We start from the raw sequence: 21,731 nt of genomic DNA, 5'->3' as shown, positions 1-21,731 counted from the left end.
TTCTTTTTTTTTTATTCTCTTTTTCTTCTAAGAATTCTTTTAAAGGGGTGCTTGTTAGAATTTCAGAATGTTGCTTTTGTCGTCCATATTTTCTTTTAATTTTTTTATTGGGCAAAGGAACTGGAGAAATAAGTGAAAGAGAAATATGTGGACGTTTGGTTATTTCATTTTGTTTTGTGGGGGTTGTGTGACGACTTTCAGGAGACTGTCGGCTGGTTGATGGACGTGGTAATTCTGGTTCTCTTATAGATGGTGTTGTTATTAGTGGAGGTGTTCCCTGAGGTGCAGGTTCAGGAGAAACATCTCTATCCAAGCTATCATTGTTTAAATTATCAGCAGGAAAAAAGTCATCTTCTGTGAACTTATCAAAGTTTAACGGAAAAATTCCGCACGTTCCGAAACCAGAAACGGCCTTATCAATATTTGCCACCTGATCATATGCTAACTTAAAAATCTCGGCGACATCATATGGAGTAATTTTATCTTCAAACTCTGAGTTGCTGATCTTAGATTTTAGAAAGGAATTGCAATGGCGACCATACGCATATTTTAATGCAGAAAAAAATGACACATCAAGAGGTTGTAATTTGTGGGATGTGTGGGGTGGAATACTAACCATTATAATCCCATTCTCTTTGCAGTAATTATAAATATCCAGTGAAATATGGCTCGAGTGATTATCTAATACTAACAGCACGGGATTATCTGGACTAGACAGGACTTTTTTTTGGAAATGCTTCAGCCATAATAAAAACATAGACGTATTACTCCATCCATTATCCGTGCAGTTGTAAATCGCACCGCTTGGTCCATTTTTCTGAAGCTGTGGGCTCATCCTCTCCTGGGAAATATAAACAATGGAGGTATGTAGTTACCGGAGGCACTGAACGCCATTATTACCGTGATATTCTTCCCTCGTTCCCACGAAGAAATGATTCCAAACTGCTTTACTCCTTTGGGTCCAAGTCTTTTACATGATTCTTTAGGAACCGTAGATATACCGGTTTCATCAACATTGTAAATGCGATCTGGCAGAAATTTATATTTTTCTTGCACTGTTTCCAAATTTTTAAAAAAGCGGTCTACTTCTATTTTATTGAAGGCTGTTATAGTCTGTTCGCTAAACTCAGACGCAACTTTCTAGATATTTTAGTCGGTAATTTTGCCAATTTTTGTAAAATTGGCAAAAAATAATTACTAAATAGTTAATAATCACTAAATAGTTAGTAATTTTGCCAATTTTTGCAAAATTGGCAAAAAACAAAAAAATTATCGACTAAAATATCTAGCCAGTTGCGTCTGAGTTTAGCGAACCGACTATATTCTATTAATGCTTGTAGCTTCTGGCTTTCTCAAGGAAATTTGAGGATTTCGTTTTATAAATCCTAGATACCAGTCTTTTCCAGCCATTTGTTTATTCTTATTAAAATTGTGTTTAATTTCATTGCGTTCTGCATAAGCAAATGCCATGGTTCTCAGCTCTATGCAAGTGATACCAAAAAATAAATTGGCCAGCTTGAGAACATGATCTAGTATCTCCTTTTCATGATGTGCCGAAAACAATGGGGCTCTACCAAGAGACTCTGATTTGACTTCCTTTAATAAATTTTTAACCTTAAGTTTTCTCCTCAATGTAGCTTCTGGTATTGAAAATGCCCTTGCCACTTCCCGAATTTTACGACCATCTCTACAAATTGCATTCAATGCTGCATTAAGAGCTGCTGCAGAAAATGATCCTCTCTGTGTTTTTCGTATATATTTTCCCATTTCTAAAAAAGAAAAAGATGCCTCAAAATGCAAAATAGACACTAAATAATAAATATTCTATACTCCATTGTTATTTAAGGTAATGAACTGAAAAGGCAAAGATGACGCACTATAACAGCAAAGATGACGCAGTCTGCGTCAACTTAGCCTGTTCAGCATAACCTACAAAAAATGGTTATCAAAATTATCCATCATCAAATATTTAACAGATAAATCCTCGCTAACTGAAAATAAATATCACCTACTCCCATGAATATGAAGAAAATCCAATGGAACCATTTTTAAACAACTTACCATTAATATTCGCAGTGTCAAAAATAACAAGAAATCAACGTGTATCGCGTTACTCTGCCTCACAGATACTAAACAGTACGAAAGCTGACCGATGAAGTTTTAAAGTAATAGTAGTTTCTAAAGGAGGGCGCCACGGGTATAAAAACTGAATTTAGTGAAGTACTTGATAAAATACAGAGGTGCGTCATCTTAGACGCTGCGTCATCTTCCCCGTCCTTCCCCTACCTACCTACTCATTTGGGATTTTGTTTTTTTGTTCGATTTTTTTTTGTTAATTAAGATATTTCATAGAATGCTTTTAATTACTACTTACATAAACATGTATGACTGATGTGTCATATCTAACATTAAATTGTTTTCATTTCTATAAAGGTACCTACTTATTATTTTACATCCCCAAAACAAAATGGTATTTCATAATTGGCCACTTTCCTCTAATAAATCAAAACTTATTTCTTGCTTAGTTGTCAAAGTCCTATACCTATTATTAGTATTTTTCATTTTTATTACCAATACACCTTTCCTTACCCTACTCGTTGAATATATTTACCATTGAAATTTTCTGCGAGACGATACTTATCTACAACAAAACGGGCCTGTCAGACACGTATCGTTCGCGCATCTGACATAGAGGTGTGAATACGATAATAAAGAGAGCGACTGAAATAGAGGATGGTCTTGTAGTGCGCTTCCACCTATATTTTCGGTTCTGTTGCCTCTGTTGGTAGGTTAATTTTTCATGGATTTTAAAGAAAATATCGTTTCTAGGAGCATTTTTAACCGATATAGAGCTACCTACCTAGCCAATTAATTCATTAGGTATTTGTTTTTCTCGCCATTAAGACTTTATTTATTAAAAAACTAGTAAATTTCCTCCTAACACACACATACTTACTTGCACATACACCGTTGTTCCTCTAACTTCTAAATTTTTTATCGGGATAACAGAAATGTGAGAAGATCAACCAATTATAGATCAGTGTGCGACTTGGGTGAGCAGTAAATGCACTTTGGATACGCCCACAAAATGGTGGGCTGACAACACAACATGGCATACATTAAAGTTTTGAAGAAAATCTAAGACTAGAAGTGTGTTATATACAAATATTAAGACTATAAATATTTTAATAAATTTCAACATTTTACTTTTTTTAATAAGCAGTTTATTTACATGATATTAAATGAATCAAATAAATTCTTATATTTAACACTAGCGCCACCTGTTCGCAAAGAGACAAAGTCTTGTGATGACTTTATTCTTGCATTGTTGCCAGAGCCATATTTAATTTAATCGAATAAAATAATCGATTATTTCAGTTATTTGAACAATCGATGTTTTTACTATCGGCTTAACCACAGAATAGAAAACAAGGCTTAACCTCAAATAACAGGAAATTGACACTGACAGTTCGTTGGACAGGAATGATTTTTTCGGCGTTGTAAACCTTTTGTAAACATTAAACATTTTGAAAATTACTGTATTGCTGCAGCGATTTACATAGAAGTATTTTAAGATGAATGCGCCTCCGACCTTTGAATCGTTTTTATTATACGATGGAGAGAAAAAGTGAGTACCTAATAAATTAAAGGCATTTTCCGTTTTTCCCAACAGAATTCTAAATTTAACTTATTAAAATATTACAATTGAGTAGTAAAACCGTCTTATTTGAATACTGTTACATGCTTATTAGATTCATCTTCTTGTTCCATCTTCTATGGAAAGTTGCAAATCATCATGGCTATGAGGACCTTATTGACTATCACTCAAAATAGTTATGCCCTACTGCATTCAAATCATTCCCTCAAGTTCTTAAGCCGGGGTAATCTTTGCCTTCCTACATTTCGCTTTCTTCAAAACCTTGCATAATAAGTAGTAACGAGTATTTTTGCCCTGTTGTGACATGTCTAAAGTACTCAAGTTTTCGTCTTTTGATAGTTAATATTATTTCCGCTTCATTTCCTATCCTTCTAGTTACTTCCACGTTTTACATTATTTGAATCCATGCTATCCATAAGATTCTTCTATAACACCACAATTCAAGAGTAGAGAATAAACACTGAAGCATCCTTAGGCTTAGTTCTCTTAGTTCTAACCTTATATCCTGACAACAAAGAAACTTTGTTGACACCTGAAACTTAAGTTTAATGAATGATGCATACGCTATTTAAATGTGTCTTGATTTCTTTGATTTGGTCTACATTTGATGTTGAACATGTTCCTAAATATTTATAAGTATCCACACTCTCAATTACACCCAAGTAGCACCGAACGGGTTTATTAAGACTTTTAAGGATGCTTTAAAACTGTAGAATAAAACAAGAATTAAAAATTTGGTTTTTAAGTAAACCTTAAGGTTGCAATAAAACCGCTTTCAGCATAAAAGGGCCCACTCTGAAAGAGGTCAATAAAACCAAAAATAAAAACCTTCTTAAAACTTTGTTTTCTTAAGCAACTGGTTTTAAAGCTGCTTTTAAAACCATGTTAAAAGACACTTTAAGTGCAGGCAGTTTTATAGCAAACTTAAAAAGGTTTTTTAAGTGGAGACTTTTAAAGACAATTTTTACCGTATTAAATGATTCTTTAAACCTATATACTCCATATAGACCAACAAATTTTTACATGTGTTATGATAGGTAGATACGTATTTGTAACCATGAAATAATAAAAAGCACTTGGTTATTTCGGACTGTCAAGGTAGAAAAACTTTATTGATAATGTTAACAAAAATAGGTCTAAATAACTCACGCGCCCTAAAATTTCTGACTTTTGGCGATTAAAAAATAAAAATAATAAAAAAATTTAAATCTGAAAAATATTAATTTGAAAGAAAAATAGTTTTATCTACAATTTTAATGTTTCAATGTTAAAATAAATCGAATTTATGTCTCTAAGTCGCTTATTTATAATTTTTATGTAAGCCTTATATTGTAATCTATCATGGCATTCAGCATCTCCAGAAAGCAATATGGCCGAAATCCAAATAAAACTATTTGGTCTATCGACAGAAAATTGTTAAGATCAAATGGTTTTATTTTATACCTTTCCAAGAGCATATATCCTACATAAAAGCAAGGTTGCCTTGGAATTAAAACCGTTTAGTTTTAATGCTGCTGCCAATAATGCCACTCAGTTTTAATGTGAATCTAACCTAAAATCAAGGCGTCGTAATGCTGTGTGTGTTGTATTTTTCCTTTAAAATGGCCGGTTCATTTATATTTTAAGTACTTGCGACTTATTTCTTCCATACTAAATGTACTTCCACTTTTTACAACACACTATACCACTGTTTCGCTCTAAAACAAATGACCGACCATTTTGGACATGAAAGAAGAGGGGATGAGCTTAGTTTTATTGTTTCTAACAAGAAGCATAGTTTAGTCTTGACGATAACCAAATTGATTCAGTTAAGAGCTTTTGGTTTTAATATAGCCTATTAATTGCTTTTAAGAAAGCAACTTTAAAGAAAACTAAAAAATAGTTTTAAGGCATATGTTTTACTGACATAATAGTCTTGAGATCAAGTAGTTTTATTAATAGGTTTTATTAGTCACATTAGAAGCATCTTTAAAACTGCAATAAAACTAAAAGGTGACAAACTAGAATCTAATAAAACCAAACAGTCCGGAAGTTCTTCATAAAACTGATAAGTTTTAAAGTGAACTGAGAATAAACCATTTTAAAACTACAATAAGACAAATTATCTATTAAGATTAATTAGTCTTATTTGATACTCTTATACTTTAAAACTAGTGACAAATGCTTAACAGTTTTAAAGTTCTGACAGTATATCTACAAGGTAACTTTAAAACCATTATCTTCTTATTTACCACAATAAAACTTTTATAAACCGTAAATGCAACAAAATTGTTTTTATTGTGCTACTTGGGCAGTATCTTCAATATTCAATTGGATGTTTGCATCTGCTGATTTAGTCATGAGCATTAGTTTTCTTCAAATTCATCTTCAGTCCGTAATAGTGACATCATTCATTAAGGCATTGCATACATTCTATAAATCATTGTTCCTGTCTTTCATTATTACTGCATAGTCTGCAAAACGTTATTCAAAACTTCTCTATTGATAGATATGCCTATTGACTCAGAGAGCGCTTCTTTAAATACCACTTTACTGTAAACATTGAAGAGTAGTGGGGATAGCTCTTAACCCTGGCGGACTCCTCTCTGTATTTTGATATCTCAGGTGTTGTAGTTGTTAACTTAAATAGATAAATAACTTCGATATTATACATAAATATTCTGTTTTTACCATGCCATGTTTTAGACTTAGACCTTTTTCTTCAAGAATCTGCCTTCACTATTGTAGTCTTTTCTCTAAACTACTACTCTCTATACTACAGGAAGATCTTAAATCTTTTTATGATTGGTGCAGTTTAAACAGAATGTCACTTAATATAAACAAATGTCATAAAATGACGTTCTCGAGGAAAAGAAATCCAATTACATTCGTTTATTATATTAATAACTTGCCATTAGCCTCTAAAAATGAAGTATCAGATTTGGGAATCTGGTTAGACACCAAACTGTCATTCTCATATCACATCAATCAAGTAACAAACAGGGCGATGAAAGTACTGGGATTTATCCAACGCACATCTGTAGACCTGTCTTTGTTCACATTTAGAAAACTTTATTGTGGTCTCGTTAGGCCCATTCTAGAGTTTGGATCAGTTGTATGGTCCCCATCATACAACTGTTACATTGAACATATTGAAAGAGTCCAAAATAAATTTTTGAGGGTGGCAGCTTATAAGAGTGGATACAGGAGAGATGAATATGAGTATCAGTGGGTAAGAGATAGTCTAAATTTACCAACACTTGAGTCAAGGAGGACATTGTTAGATTTATGCTTCCTACACAAAGTTATTAATGCTTTCATAGATTGTCCTCACTTGATATCACTTTTTAGTCTTAAAGTTCCTAGTAGAAGCAACAGACAATCAGAAATCTTTTCAGTGCCATTTCACCACACTAATTTTGGTATAAATGAACCGACTACACGATTGGTTCGGAGTGCTAATAGCCTGCCAAGACAAATGGATATTTTTGACTCCAAAATTGGTTTGTTCAAAAAACAACTAAGGGGTATCTTACAATAAGTTTGTTGTAGTTCTGTATTGTTCTTACAATATGTTTGTTTGTATTATTCTGATGTGTTTATTATTTTAATAATTTATTATTGTTGAGGTGTAACTTGTAAAAGTCTTGTTGTGTGTAAAACTTGTAAATGGATGCCGTAAATAAATAAATAAATAAATAAATCTCTTTCAGTATTTTCCGTAATATAATATACATTATCTCTTTAAATTGTTATTTTAGGATCATTCTAGAACAAGATACGAAAGTTCCAAATGCAGCCATTTTTACTATCAACAAAGAGGACCACACACTTGGTAATATGATCAGAAAGTAAGTATACATATTGTATTGATTCATACTCTTTATATTGTTGCATCAATTCTAAAAAGAAACTAATATTTGGTTTACTTATTGGTTTTATTATGTTTTGATGTAGAAATAGAATGCTTTCAGATTTTTTTGGGAAAATTTGTGACAACAAAACGCAAGGAACTCAAATAGAAAATCTATACAAAAGCATACAGTGGAACCTCGATAACTCGGATTAATTGGGACCGCGGTCGATCCAAGTTATCGAAAATCCGGGTTAGCCAGAGAATATGGTAAAAATTAATAAAATACGGTATACTTACAAATAAACTCCGTTATAATTGAAATAACATGAAATATATGCACAATACCTACACATCTAAATTACCAAAAACACAAACCTAAGCAAACGGAAGCGAACAATACAAGATTGTACTACACACAAAACTGTTTTGGCTCTGTCACCAAAACAGTACGTGTATTTTTGTGCTCCTCTAAATTCAAGTTTTTGTGTGGAAATACTTAATAATCAAAGTTAAGTTTGGTATCAAAGTAAAGTACAAGTGATAACCTTTCATCTGATCAGAAAAACTTCGTAAAACAGTTTTATTTTAATGGTCTACATTGCATTAAACTGGTAATTAACGTAATTCTTTTTACCAATATAAAAACTAATTTCATTTTTATGGTGTGAACCAGGTCATTTCTGACTCGTTTTGTTTATATTAATAAGTTCTGAACTCAAAAGGCAGTGGCGTATCAATTTTGAACTTGAATAAATTTTATTAAATAATTTTATTAAATAATCCAGTACCATGGGATCAACAGGAAAATGTGCTAAATGTAATTATGATTGTGTGTTTAAAGAAAGCAAAACGGAATTGTTTGGTTTTCCTTGTGACCTATGTAAAAGAATTTATTGCAAGAAGTGTTCCAACCTCTCCTCTTCTGAAATTCGTGTTATAGTGATGGTATCTAGAGTTATGCCTTTTTATTGCCCCCCATGTCGAGAAAATGTAATTGGGATTCCAGATCTTATAAAACGTATCAATGTATTAGAAGAGGCTGTTCAAGATCATAACTCCAACACTCAGGGAAAATTCATTTCTATTGAACAACGTATCATAAGAATTGAGGATACAATTAATAATTTAACTACTGCTGCAAATGAGTCTTCGAGCATTAGTTCTAACAGTAAGCATGTCAAGATAGATGCTACTAACTCCATCTACCCATTGGAAAGTAACGTTGATGCATTTCTGGAAGAATTGGAAGAAAGAAAAAAGAAATCAAGTAATCTGATTATTTACAATTTGGATGAATCTACCAAGCCTACAGTCCATGAGAAAGAAGCTGATGATCATAGCAGAGTTGTAGCTGCTCTAACTACCATTTGCAGTAGTGTGAATTTAAAACATGTTTTTCGTCTTGGCAAAAAAACTAATGTAGTCAATGCTAAGCCTAGGTTAATCAAAGTAGTATTAAACTCTGAAACAGAAGTGCTTAATATTTTGAAAAATAAAAATAAAGTTGATAAGACTGTGTTAGGTAATTTACAGATAAAATCTGACTTAACTAAACTTTAACGTGATTATCTTTTGAAAGTAAGAACTGAGTTAACTAGTAGGGTTGCGAATGGTGAGACTAACTTAACCATTAGGTATATTAAGGGGGTACCCAAAATAATGGCAGCAAAAAACTAACAACTTCCAATACAGTAAACCAACAGCATTCTTATTGTAATATGTAAATAGTATTTATCAGAGTATACCTGTTAATACGGATATTATATATGTAAATGCTCAAAGTATAATTGGTAATTATGATCAAATATGTCAAAGTTTACTTTGCTATAATCCTAAAGTGTTGCTACTTAGCGAAACTAGAACAACTTCTGATGTTGAAGAGAAGGAAATTTACATTGAAAAATACAAATGCATTCGATGTGATTCAACTAATCGCCATACTGGCGGAGTCTTAATATATATTCAAAGTAGTTATGAGTATTCTGTTGTGAAAACTTTTGTTCTGAACAAAAATTATTGGTGCAAGGTTGTTAAAATTAACTTTTTGTCATCTATTTGGTTGGTGGGTTGTCTCTATCATTCGCCTTCAAGTTCTGATGCTAAGTTCTTGGATGATTTTGAAAGTATGTGTGATTGTATTATTGCTAGGAATTACAATTTTGTGTTAATCGGTGACTTTGATTTGAATTTTTTTGCTGATACTTTTTATGTTAGAAAGGTTAAAAACCTATTATCAAACTATGGTATAAGACAGGTAATAGACAAACCAACACGCATAACAAATACAAGTAAAACGTTAGTTGATTATGTACTTACAAATGAGGATCAAATCACATCCAACGTTCATGATTCTCCTAAGATTAGTGATCACTCAGTAATATCAGTAAATCTTAATAATACGAAATCCACATCTAATATGATTATTAAACAATATAGAAATTTAAATGAAAAAAATTATTTGAAAATAAAAACTAACTTAATTTCATATAACTGGAATTTGGATTCTACTGATGTGGATGTTATCTACCAACATATACATGAAAATTGTAAAATTGAAATTGATAATAATGCACCTATTCAGACTTGTAAACATAATCCCAAATTACCATGGTTTGATAATGAGGTTTATAAAAAAATTAAAATTCGTGATGATGCATATAAGAATTTCAAATCATGTGGTCATGAAACACAAAAACAAGTTATGTGGAATAATTTCAAAAAACATAGAAATGATGTAGTTAGTACTTTAAAGTCCAAAAAATCTGCATACTATTATAATCAAATAGATAATTATAGATCAAATCCTAAAAAAATGTGGAAGACACTAAAAAAATTGGTCAATACAAATACAAAAGATACACCTAAATGTGTTCAATTTCGATGTAACATCACTGGTGAAATAGCCGTTAAAAGAGACAGTATGGACATATCTATGGGTTTTAATGAATATTTTGTTGAGAGTATTTCTAGTATTGTGAGTCATACAGATTTTTTTAATGATTGGATGAATGTAAATTGTAATCTTTATTTGCCATTTGACAATTTTGTACAATTAACTTTGAAAGAGTTAGGTTCATTTATGAATGTGTTGGATAATAAATATTCTAACTATGAAATTTTAAATGGTAGAATGTTGAAGGAAATTTATGAGACAATTGGTCTCATCATACTAAACTTAATTAATACATCACTGGATGCTGGTAGGGTGCCAAATCAGCTTAAAACTAGTACAATTATTCCTATCCAAAAGATCAGTAATACAAATAAGGCTGAGGAATTTAGACCTATTAATACATTACCGACAATTGAGAAACTCCTGGAGCTAGTTGTTTATGAGCAATTAATGGAACATGTAAAAAGGAATTCAATTTTAATAGAAAATCAATCTGGGTTTAGAAAGAACCATTCTTGTGAAACTGCATTACAACTAACAATCTGCAAGCTAAAGAATGATATAAAAGATGGTAAATATACCATTGGAATTTTTTTGGATCTGTAAAGAGCTTTTGAAACCATTGATAGAAACATTTTATTAGCTAAAATTGAACAATATGGAGTTTCCGGTAAGGTTTTAAGTTGGTTTGAAGATTATCTAAGCAATCGCAGACAAAAAGTATGTTTTAATAATACAGTATCGACTGAGAAAGACATTTTGGTAGGGGTACCTCAAGGTAGTGTCCTTGGACCACTCCTCTTCATACTGTATATAAATGATATAGATTTGTTTTTATATTGTGAATTTATCAATCTTTTTGCTGATGATACTTTGATAGCATGTAGTGATGTTAAGTTAGAGAATGCTGTAGAGAAGATGAACAGAACACTTGATCGAGTTAATAAATACCTCAACATGAATAAATTAAAACTAAATATTGATAAAACCAAAGCTGTTATTTTTACTACTAAATATAAGTATAGTTTAATAAATTTAAATCTGATTAATTTACACATTAACAATGAAGAGATCAAAGTTGTAAAAACGGCAAAATATTTAGGTTTTCAGCTTGATAACGTGCTGTCATTTGATGGACATTTTGAGTATATAAGTAAGAAAATTTCAAAAAAATTGTATTTTTTCACCAGAATAGCTCAAAATCTGTCGACTGAGACTAAAGTAACTGTATATAATACAATAATACAGCCACACTTTGATTACTGTGCATCGATTGTATATTTATTCAGTCTTAATAAAATTAGTCAGTTACAAAAACTTCAAAATAGAGGGATGCGCATCATATTAAGAGCTAGTAGAATAACGCCAATATTGATTATGTTAAAATCACTTGAATGGTTGTCAGTTCGTCAACGTTTGCATTACCTAACCATGGTTTTTATGTATAAAATATTGAACTCGTTGGCTCCATCTTACTTTCAAAAATATGTTTCTTTTCAGAGAGATGTACATGATTATAATACAAGGGGTACAAATAATCAACATATTGTTGAGTTTAAAAATAGCTTTATGATGAATTCTTTAATTTGCAAAGGGTTTAAAGAATATAATGAACTACCTCTCGATTTAAGAACTTGTAGAAACATTAATACATTCAAGTACAGTTTAAAAAAATATATTATAGAGAATAAGATGTGTTGAATGTATTTGTGTTGCCTTATATGTATACTTATTGTGCTTACATTAATCGCATTAATATTTTATTCAAATGTTTGTGGCTTTCGATATTGACATTTTAATTAGTTTGAGTTTTTTACTTTTTAAATTTTAAATTATCAAATGTTTGTGGCTTTAGGTATTGACATTTTAAATTAGTTTTAGTTTTTTACTTTTTAAATTATGTTATGGACTATATCAATACTTGTATTGTTTTGACTATATGTACTTTAGCATGTTTATATTAGGTTATCCTATTTCAAATAAATAAAGTATTATTACACAATAGGAAAGTGAAAACTAAGACCATGAAGAATTTTTTAAATAGTCTTTTATTCCTTTTTAAACAATGCTAAGACAGCTTGAAATAAATACATAAAGGAATACTACAACAGGTGCCTGCTTGTTGTTTACGATAATCCGAGGATGAACGTCGCTCTACAGCCGGCGCCATGTGCCATGAGTCATTTTTACTATCGTATAGATCAAATTACACAAATACACATTATCTCTTAAATATATTACATACATTTTTATTGTTGACATGTTTGTCTGATGAAAATCGGTCCAGGTTAGCCGGACTTCCGGGTTATCGGGGGCCGACTTATCGGGGTTCCACTGTATTTTTAAACTGTGTTTAACTTATAGAATAGAATATAATTGAAGACAACTGTGTTATGACACAGATGGCATGGCATTAGCATTAGAACGCCTTAGCATGAACTTAATTAATGAAAATCAGATACTTTTAGGATAGACCTATCAGGATATACCAATAACCAAATAATTTTACCATTTTTTCCATGAAGCACATCTTTAATTTATTCATTTTTGTTTTCTAGCCAACTTTTAAAAGATCCCAACGTATTATTCGCTGGTTACAAACTACCTCATCCATTGGAACACAAATTTGTCTTGCGAATTCAAACAACATCAGACTATTCACCTCAAGAAGCCTTAATGCACGCTATCACTGATTTAATTTCAGAATTGTCCTTGTTCGAAGAAAGATTTAAGGTAAGCATAAATTTCTAATTTAACACTCTCGCCGCCAAATGCAACATTAATGTACACTCTGTATTGACAAGCGTGTAACATTAATGTACACTTACAGCGTTTCACTTAGAACTCTGGTATAGTTTTGGAGCACGATGAAATAATGTAAAATATTATTGGCAGCGAGTGTTAAAATTGTCAGTTTAAAATTATAACAATTTTTGATTTTATCTAAATGAGGCCATATTTATACATATTTCTCCAGTTGGTTGTGCTGGAAAAGTTCCACCTAATACCTGTTTTTTATCGCTTACTTTTTCCATGATCCAATCCCTTTAGTAGGGGTGCGAAGTATGCTAAATGTGCAGTCACTCGAGCGCTTTGGAGACCTATTGTGTTGTGAAGAGTAGGTCCTGAAACCACAAAAAAGTTAAGTAAAGTTTTCCATTTTAGTGGGGACTTTCCCTTTTTAATTTAATTTTCCATTTCCAACAATCGTTTTTTCCGATTATAGCGCCATCTATCCATAATTTGAAAAAATGTTTCGAATAAAAGTTGCTTATTTTTACGTAAAGAATCCAAAACTGGAATAAAAGTTTGGGGCTCCTATTTAAGATTTTAAAGTAACCCCCCACCCACCTCCGTGGAGGTCGTGTTTGGTACCATTCGATAGATTTTTGAAAAATATTGAACACATATTTTTTAGTTTTTCGATCTAACGTTAATTTCGCGAATTATTCGCTTTGTTTTTGTGAAACTTTTTAACTCGCCCATTTCCTTACGCCCTGCTCAAATCGTCAGATTTTTGAAATATACACTGTTTTGCATGTCCTTAACCTACCTTATTTTAATCTGACAATTTCGAGTATTTTTAAGGATAGATTTTTTTTTTCGAACAAACTCCTCTGTGTTAAGAGCTAATATATGGTAGAGGTACATCTGCAGGGCACCAGGTTTCTTCCCATATGATAATCTGACGCGCTCGAGTAACTGCAAAAATCCCCGCTTGGGCTCCCCTACCACTTGTGATTAGGAATAGTGTCGGGGACAGTATGCACCCTTGCTTAACTCCGCTTTGCATAGCTATATCTTCTACCGTCTCTTCCACTTGTTCCAATCTAGCTCTGTATCTCTTGTAGAATAATCGGATCAATTTGAAGTATTTCATCAGTGCATATAGTTTCAGAATCTTCCACATTTAATCTCTGTTTATACTATCGAAGGTTTTTGTGAAGACAATAAACATTTATATTTCTTTGCCATTTCGTCGGCCTCATATGAAAAGTGCCTAAGTCTAAGTTAACAAAAATTACAGAAGACGAAAAAAACTGATTTAAAGACCGATTTTGACTTAAAACTTTATCTTATTTGACACAGTTACTTAGAATAGTGTCCGTCAGCCTTCTCATAAAGATAGATCTATTTTTAAAATATTATTACTTTAAAAATGGAGTTAGGCAACTTTCATTTTTAAAATAAGGAAACATTTTGGAGTTAGGCACATTTAATAACGAAAATCATGAAGAAATATGCGTAACTCCATAAAAAGTCGCCAAAAATAAACTGTGAAAAATGCTTAAGTTCCACAAGAAAAACAATGTGGGGTTTTAAGGATAATAATGCTACCTAAATGTAGTTAACACAAAAACTATAATAATATGATCAAATTGAACTTATCTTCAATAAGTTTACACTATTTCCATGAAGATATGTTAGCTTATAATACTTTTCTTGAAGATATAACACAGCAGCGCAGCAAAAGTACATCTAACCTCAATGAAAATGATGGACTTTGGCAAGTTTGATGTGATTCACCCAACACCGTGGAGTTGGGTAGAATTCTTTTTTTGTGGTTCTAGCGACATCTATTGACTTTTTGTCTTGCTATGCATACGTACCAGAAATATTAATCAGATGGCGCAAAAATCTCATTTTTGCTTATTTTGGGACTTGGGCACCTTTCATATGAGGCCGACGATTTGCTAGCTTGTTCCAAGATAATTCTTAGAATACAAATGAGTGATATGGGAGCATTTAGCACAAAAGCCTGCTTGGTTGCCTCTTAGTTTCTTATCTAGCTCTGGCTTCAGTCTGTTCAATATGATATTGGTCATTATATTGGCACTCAGCAGTGATATTGCTCACAAAAATATTTAGCAACTGTTTATTCAACGTTTTTGTTCTTATTTTTTAGGAAGCGATCAAAGAAAAGAAGGAAGGATTGGATTAGGCAGTGAATTTTTACTTTGATTTAGCTTTTGTAATTAAGGTTAATGTGACTAATAAATATAGTTTTATTCATTCATTGTTTTTATTATTCTACCCCTTCTGCCTAACTGATTTATATATCTGCAAAATAAAATATTAATAGGTTCAATTAAAAGACGTACTGTAACATACTTTCTTTATTTCAAACAATTAACTAATTGTAATTTTATTTACATCAAAATTCTTGATCTTCTGTACAATCTTCGGTTGCGTGACCAAATACTGAAACAATAAAAAATATATGAAAATTTGGTGAAACTAAATACATATAAGAAAAGTACGCATTAAATTATATTATAGGCAAGGAAGGGGGAAGAATCAGCAGCTAGTATAAGGGTAAGAACAGAACAAGTTGGTCTCGGTGGAGGTCGCGGTCGATATCCATGTAAAACAAACACATTGTAGTGAATGGGAGAGAACAGAGCAGGTAAGTCGCGGTGGAGGTTTAGCACGATGCCAGCCAGGAGGTTTACATCGATGCTTTTGAAAATAAAATGAGTTTGTTTTACATGGATGTCTACTGCGCGGCCTACAAGGATGCTTCCCTGTGATTGGTCCGTTCGAAGCCAAGTTGTCATTACCTACGCTATCTGAGTTGATACTTTTTATATAATCCCTTTTTTGTATTCATTTTATTTTTGAATTTCTAAAGTAATTAAATTCAGTAAATTTTTGAAATATGAAGGAGGATCTGATTATTTACAGCTGACATTTCATCACTTGACTGACACAACATCGCAAAAGCAGTCTTTTTGTCATTCAAATTTCATTAAACTACTTCACTTGACAGTGGTTCTAGCTCGACTGACAGCGCAGGTGACCTTGCTATGTGATGTGGACATCGACCGCGACTTAACTAGTAGCATCCACCACGACCTACACCTCCACCTCGACCCACTTGTTCTGTTCTTACCCTAAGGCAGGGTCACCAACCCCTGTAGCAGCCGGTCTTCTACTGGGACTGCCGAAGAGTGCTACCTGCTAACTACTTAAAAAATATGGGGTTATAGTCTACTGCGATAAAACATTTCAAACTTGGATCTCAAAGAAGACAGAATCCTTCTTAAATTGCCCTCTCAATGGAGGTTGGCTACTATAATTGCAAATTCTTGTCTGTCTTCAGCTGTTCTTATTAGCTGTTCAAAATTTAGTCCTGTCCATTGTCGGATGTTTCTATAGCGACACGCTTCATTTATTATTTTTTTAATTGCTAATTTTAAATATTAACTTTTCTCAAAACGAAAGAACGTCTCATGTTAAATTCACATGTGTTTTCGTTCCTAAAATACAAAACCAGATTGTATAAAATTAATGGTATTTTCAGGGAAACACAAATTAACAGATTGGCCACTCTCTTTATGTCAACTTCTTAAAAACTACAGAAAGGTTCTCAGCTTTTAAAACGCCAGATTTAGTAATTTATCGCCTTTTCTGGCCACATGGTAGAACCGCATACATGATGACATAATAGTGTTATGGTCTCGGTCAGTATCGACACAGCGGGCACGCAGCGCAGTCACACCCTCGCTAAAATAACAAACGAAGCACGCTTGTTTACCCAAAATAAATAAATATATTACTGTTCGTTGCTTTACACTTACTTTAATTTCATAATTGTTTCCGTAAACCACCAACGGAACATTTCTTAGCCTTTCAGTATTAGTTGAGCATATTGTTACTTATTGTTTCTCAGTATGTGGCCTAGGTATGATGTTTTTCTAACTTTCACTGTGTCAAAAAGTTCTCGTTCTTTGCCTATTCTATGCAGCACTTCTTCATTTGAGGTATGCGTCCATGAAATTTTGAAGATTCTCCGGTAGATCCACATTTCAAAGTCCTCTAATTTATTTACGGTTGCTGTTTAAAGTGTCCACGTTTCAATTGCATAGAGCAGAGTCAACCAGACGTAGCATTCTCGTTTTCCGGATTTAGATCACCTTGGTTTTCTTAAGGCTTATTTTGGTTTCACACATTTTAAAAATTTAAAGAAGCTTGATTGTTATCATCAAAATTATTTTTAAAGTTAGTTTTTCGAAAACGTGAACGATACGCTTTAGTGAATGTGATGAGAGTGGTATATGCCTTTCTACCTTATGACAGCTTTAATGTATTAGAGGTAATGGATTTTGACAAGAGCTATGACGTTGAAAATAACACATAACTTATGTACTGCATCAGCATGACTCATAGCTCTTGTCAAAACCATTACCTCTACAAAAACTATAATCGTACCAAAATATTTTTAAAGTTTTCACCTACCTTCACAAACGTCACAATAATCTCTTTGTGGGGGTTTTTGTTTCGTCCCTGGACTAGAATTATGTACGAACTCCTCATCATCTCCTTGTGTGGGACAATCTTCGGTTTCGTGAAGATCGAATTCTTCACAGATATCACAATACATCCTAGGGGGTACTTGTTTGGATTCCAATTTAAATCCAAGTCTAAAAAAATAAAAAATTATGAAATATATAGTTACTATATTGATTATGAATGAAGTGAAAGACAGTTTATATGTTTCCCTTCGATTCAGGGGCGGTTCAGTATCCCCAAACAGCTGTTTCTGTCTCTAGACTTCTTCAGTGGGGCCAGAGCCAGCGATAATGGGCCAGCAAGTGTGGTAAAGTTTGTTTAGCAATAAATGGTTGACTTCAATTAGTGTGGTCGTAAATATTATTAAATTTATCTGAATTGGCCCATTGTTAAGACCGGCCCGGAGCGATAAGCAAACGAGGTAGACAGATCTTTTGACAATTAACACTGACTAGAAGGTACTGTATTAATGAAATTATAATGAGTTTGGATTGTACGCAATTAAATCAACATTAAGAAATGAAGATTGACAAATTTTACCAGGAAACATATTTAAATTTTACCTGAAACGTGGCCTTTTATACTAAAGGGTGATTCATTTAGAGGTACTTTTTTTAGTGGTGATTTAATGGGAGATCGTGAATGAATCGTATCACCTGACGTTGTGTTTTTATTCATTATTGTTTGACATTTCATCCTGGAAAGACTTAGCTCGGCACGACGTCTAGAAATTATTCGCCTATATTACGAAAATAGACGTTCAATAAGCAATGTGTTTCGTGCGCTTATGGTCCACATAATTGTTTGCCAATGAGGCCCATTTTTGGCTTAATGGGGATGTGAATAAACAAAATGCCCATATTTGGGTTGATGAACAACCCAAAGAGGTTCAATAGTTGCCATTATATTCAGAAAAAACAACTGTGTGGTGTGGTTTATGGGCCGGTAGAATCGTCGGTCCATATTTCTTTAAAACAGAGGCCGGCCAGAATGTCACTGTGAATGGAAGCCGTTATTGCACCATGATAACGGAATATTTGGTGCCAGAAATTGAAGCTCGTAGTTTCGATGAAATTTGGCTCCAACAATATGGCGCCAATTGCCATACTGTCCGTGAAAGTATGGCTTTACTGCGAAAACGATTCCATGGGCAATTTATTTCACGCTTTAGACCAGTGAATTGGCCGTATACACCCTATGATATCACACCGCTAGACGTTTTCTTTTGGGACTCCCTAAAGTCCAAAGTCTACGTGGATAAACCAGCTTCGAATGAAGCATTGGATGCCAATATTACTCGAGTCATTGGTCAAATACCAATCGAAATGCTCGAACGCGTCATCGAAAATTGGAACTTCATAATGGACCATCTTAACCGCAGCCACGGTCAACACTTGAAAGAAATTATCTTTAAGAAGTAATTGTAAAGAATTATTATTTTGTATGACAAAAAAGATTTTCAAATAAAATTCATTTTTTTCTCTTTTTTAAAAAAGTACCTCTAAATGAATCACCCTTCATTATCGGTTAACCCAGGCTGTTTATAGTCGGTACTAATTGAAGTCAACCATTTACTGCTAAACAAACTTTATACAAAATACTAGTAACAAAGCAACCATGGCCGCGTATGCTAGGTTTGCAGGCGGGCACCTTATACTCTAGCACCGGGACTGAGTGATGCTACCCTGAACACTGCTGAAATGAAAAGAAACCAAACTGTATATAAGCAGAATTATAAAAATAATTTTATAATCAACTTTTAGGACAACTCTTAAAGAAAAGATGAAAAGTCTAGATTCAAAATTTAATAAAAATTATAAATAATAATTTAAATCTAAACTTTTCGTGGAACTATTTTCTGGTAACATCCGTCTAAGAAAAAAGGTCAGAGAGTTAGTTCCTAGTATTCAAAAATCGGAGTAATTCACTTTTATCTTTACTCTAGACTCTAGAGTCTAGAGTAAAACGTTAGTTAAGTCTAGAGACGGAAACAGCAATACTGTCTGGAGATGCTGAACCACCTATGAATCTAAGAGAATCAAACTGTCTTTCACTTTTATCTTTACTCAGATTTTTGAGTACTAGGAACTAACTTTCGGGCCTTTTTTCCTAGACGGATGAAGCGAAATGTGACTGCATATTGTAGAGTACTTTTTGTCTTCTTTATTCGTCGTCTCTTGTCTTCTAAATTGTGAAAATCGGAGATTTAGGATGTTACCAGAAAGTAGTTCCACGAAAAGTTTAGATTTAAATTATTATTCATTACTTTTAATACATTTTGCATATGGACTTTTCATCTTTTCTTTAAGAGATGTCGCTACAGCGTCCTAAAAGTTGATTATAAAATTATTTTTATGATTCTGCTTATATACACAGTTTGGTTTCTTTTCGTATCAGAGATGTTCAGGTAGCCCCACTGATAAAGTCTAGAGACAGAAACAGTTGTCTATAGATAGCTGTCTATATTACTCATATTTCTGATTACTAGGAACTAACTTTCGGACCTATTTTCCTAGACGGATGAAGCGAAATGTGACTGCATATTGTAGAGTCCTTTTCGTCTTCTTTGTTCGTCGTTTCTTGTCTTATAAATTGTAAAAGTCAGAGATTTTGGATGTTACCAGAAAGTAGTTCCACGAAAAGTTTAGATTTAAATTATTATTTATTGTTTTTAATAAATTTTGCATCTGGACTTTGCATCATTTCTATATTGTTTATATTTTTAAACAATATTTACAAGGTATTTGACAAGGTCCTTGACATAATAAAATGCTGGAAATATTGAAAATAGCATTATTGGATGATAAAGATTTATCGTCCAAATCTATACTGGCATCAAATGGCAAGAATAAAAGTTAAAAAAGAACTGTCTGATAAAATAAATATAAAAAGAGGACTGAGACAAGGCTGTATAATGTCGCTTTTACTCTTTACCTTGTATTCAGGGGAAATATTTAAGGAAGCCTTAATGGAGACAACAGAATGTATTATTGTGAATGATGTAATCATGAACAGTACTCGAGATGCCGAAGATACCTTAGTGCTGGCTAATTGTGGAGAAGACCTTTAAACTCTAATGAACAAAATAAAACAAACCAGTGATTAGTATGGATTAAAACTTAACCTTAGGAAAACTAAATACACACACCTAAACTTATATGGAATCATCTGATATTTCTTACTATTTCGTGCGAATTTAAAAAAACGAACACACGAAGTCAAACAATATTTATTTTAAAGCAATTTAATAACAAATACATAACAATTAAATAAAAAAATTAAGTATTTAACAAACAAATTAAAAGTAGTTGTTTTAAAGTCAATAGCATACAAAATTTCAATGTAAAACGAATAATGTTTAAATTGTTTTTATTTTTTTTTTTTGTATTTTGTGGTAGTGTTATCACCTATGGTCCTTATGCAAGCTTCAGTTTGCGTGGGCACGCTCCTAATCAAATTATCAACATTTTGTTGTGGTAGGTTGCTCCATCCTTTAAGAGCAGCTTGTACTAGCCTTGCGGTGTTTTGTGGATTATCCCGGCGAGCTGCAATTTTTCTTTAAAGCATATCCCACAAATACTCTATAGGATTAAACTCGGGTGAGCAAGCAGACCACTCCAAACAAGGGATATCTTCTGCTTCAATGATGTATGTAGTCACTCTAATGGTATGTAGAGGTCCATTATCATGCAATAAAATAAACTTTCTCCTGTTGCACCTCTCCAGAGCCTAAATACAGGTTATCAACATACTTATGAGCAGTTAAAGTTGATTGGATGAAAATTAAAGGAGTTTTTTTACGGATCACAATTCCTCTCCAGAACATTATACTTCCCCTTTTATATTTGTGAACAGATCTGACAGTTTTCGTTCTTGATTGTCTTCCTCGACTTCTAAGTACACGATTTCGTGGATCATCTGATTTTACACAAATCCTGACTTTTTTTGAAAATAGCACATTTTGTCAATTTCCAATGTTCCAGTTTTGGTGGTGAAGACACCAATTTAGGCCATCAATCTTGTGCTGCCTGGATAACTCGGGAACCCATAAC

General features: G+C 32.7%; 2 protein-coding genes across 8 annotated transcripts in view; one reads left to right on the top strand and one right to left on the bottom strand.

Moving 5' to 3' along the window:
* Positions 1 to 3,432: 3,432 nt before the first annotated feature.
* On the top strand, positions 3,433 to 15,399 carry LOC114336850 (DNA-directed RNA polymerase II subunit RPB11). Its single transcript, XM_028287238.2, has 4 exons — positions 3,433 to 3,628; positions 7,399 to 7,488; positions 12,945 to 13,119; positions 15,293 to 15,399. The coding sequence occupies exons 1-4, from the start codon at positions 3,576 to 3,578 to the stop codon at positions 15,326 to 15,328; spliced, it is 354 nt and encodes a 117-aa protein (XP_028143039.1). The 5' UTR covers positions 3,433 to 3,575; the 3' UTR covers positions 15,329 to 15,399.
* An 89-nt stretch (positions 15,400 to 15,488) lies between these two features.
* LOC114336846 (restin homolog) overlaps positions 15,489 to 21,731 on the bottom strand; it is a 169,696-nt gene continuing 163,453 nt past the window's right edge. For all 7 annotated transcript variants that reach the window (XM_050661518.1, XM_050661519.1, XM_050661520.1 and 4 more), the window contains 2 exons: positions 17,626 to 17,810; positions 15,489 to 15,588 (listed from right to left, as the gene is read on the bottom strand). In XM_050661518.1, coding sequence (XP_050517475.1) covers positions 15,542 to 15,588; positions 17,626 to 17,810 — 232 coding nt within the window. In that variant the 3' untranslated portion in view covers positions 15,489 to 15,541. The remainder of the gene's footprint in view (positions 15,589 to 17,625; positions 17,811 to 21,731) is intronic.

Source organism: Diabrotica virgifera, chromosome 9 (assembly GCF_917563875.1).
Source record: "Diabrotica virgifera virgifera chromosome 9, PGI_DIABVI_V3a".
NCBI lineage: Eukaryota > Metazoa > Arthropoda > Insecta > Coleoptera > Chrysomelidae > Diabrotica > Diabrotica virgifera.
This window is presented reverse-complemented; position numbering and strand designations above follow the sequence as displayed.

Bases quoted from the DNA above. Each gene is read 5' to 3' on its own strand.
- LOC114336850 (XM_028287238.2), top strand. From the start codon at position 3,576: ATGAATGCGCCTCCGACCTTTGAATCGTTTTTATTATACGATGGAGAG. The intron at 3,629-7,398 runs GTGAGTACCTAA...TTGTTATTTTAG, and splicing joins TTATACGATGGAGAGAAAAA to GATCATTCTAGAACAAGATA. The intron at 7,489-12,944 runs GTAAGTATACAT...TTTGTTTTCTAG, and splicing joins CTTGGTAATATGATCAGAAA to CCAACTTTTAAAAGATCCCA.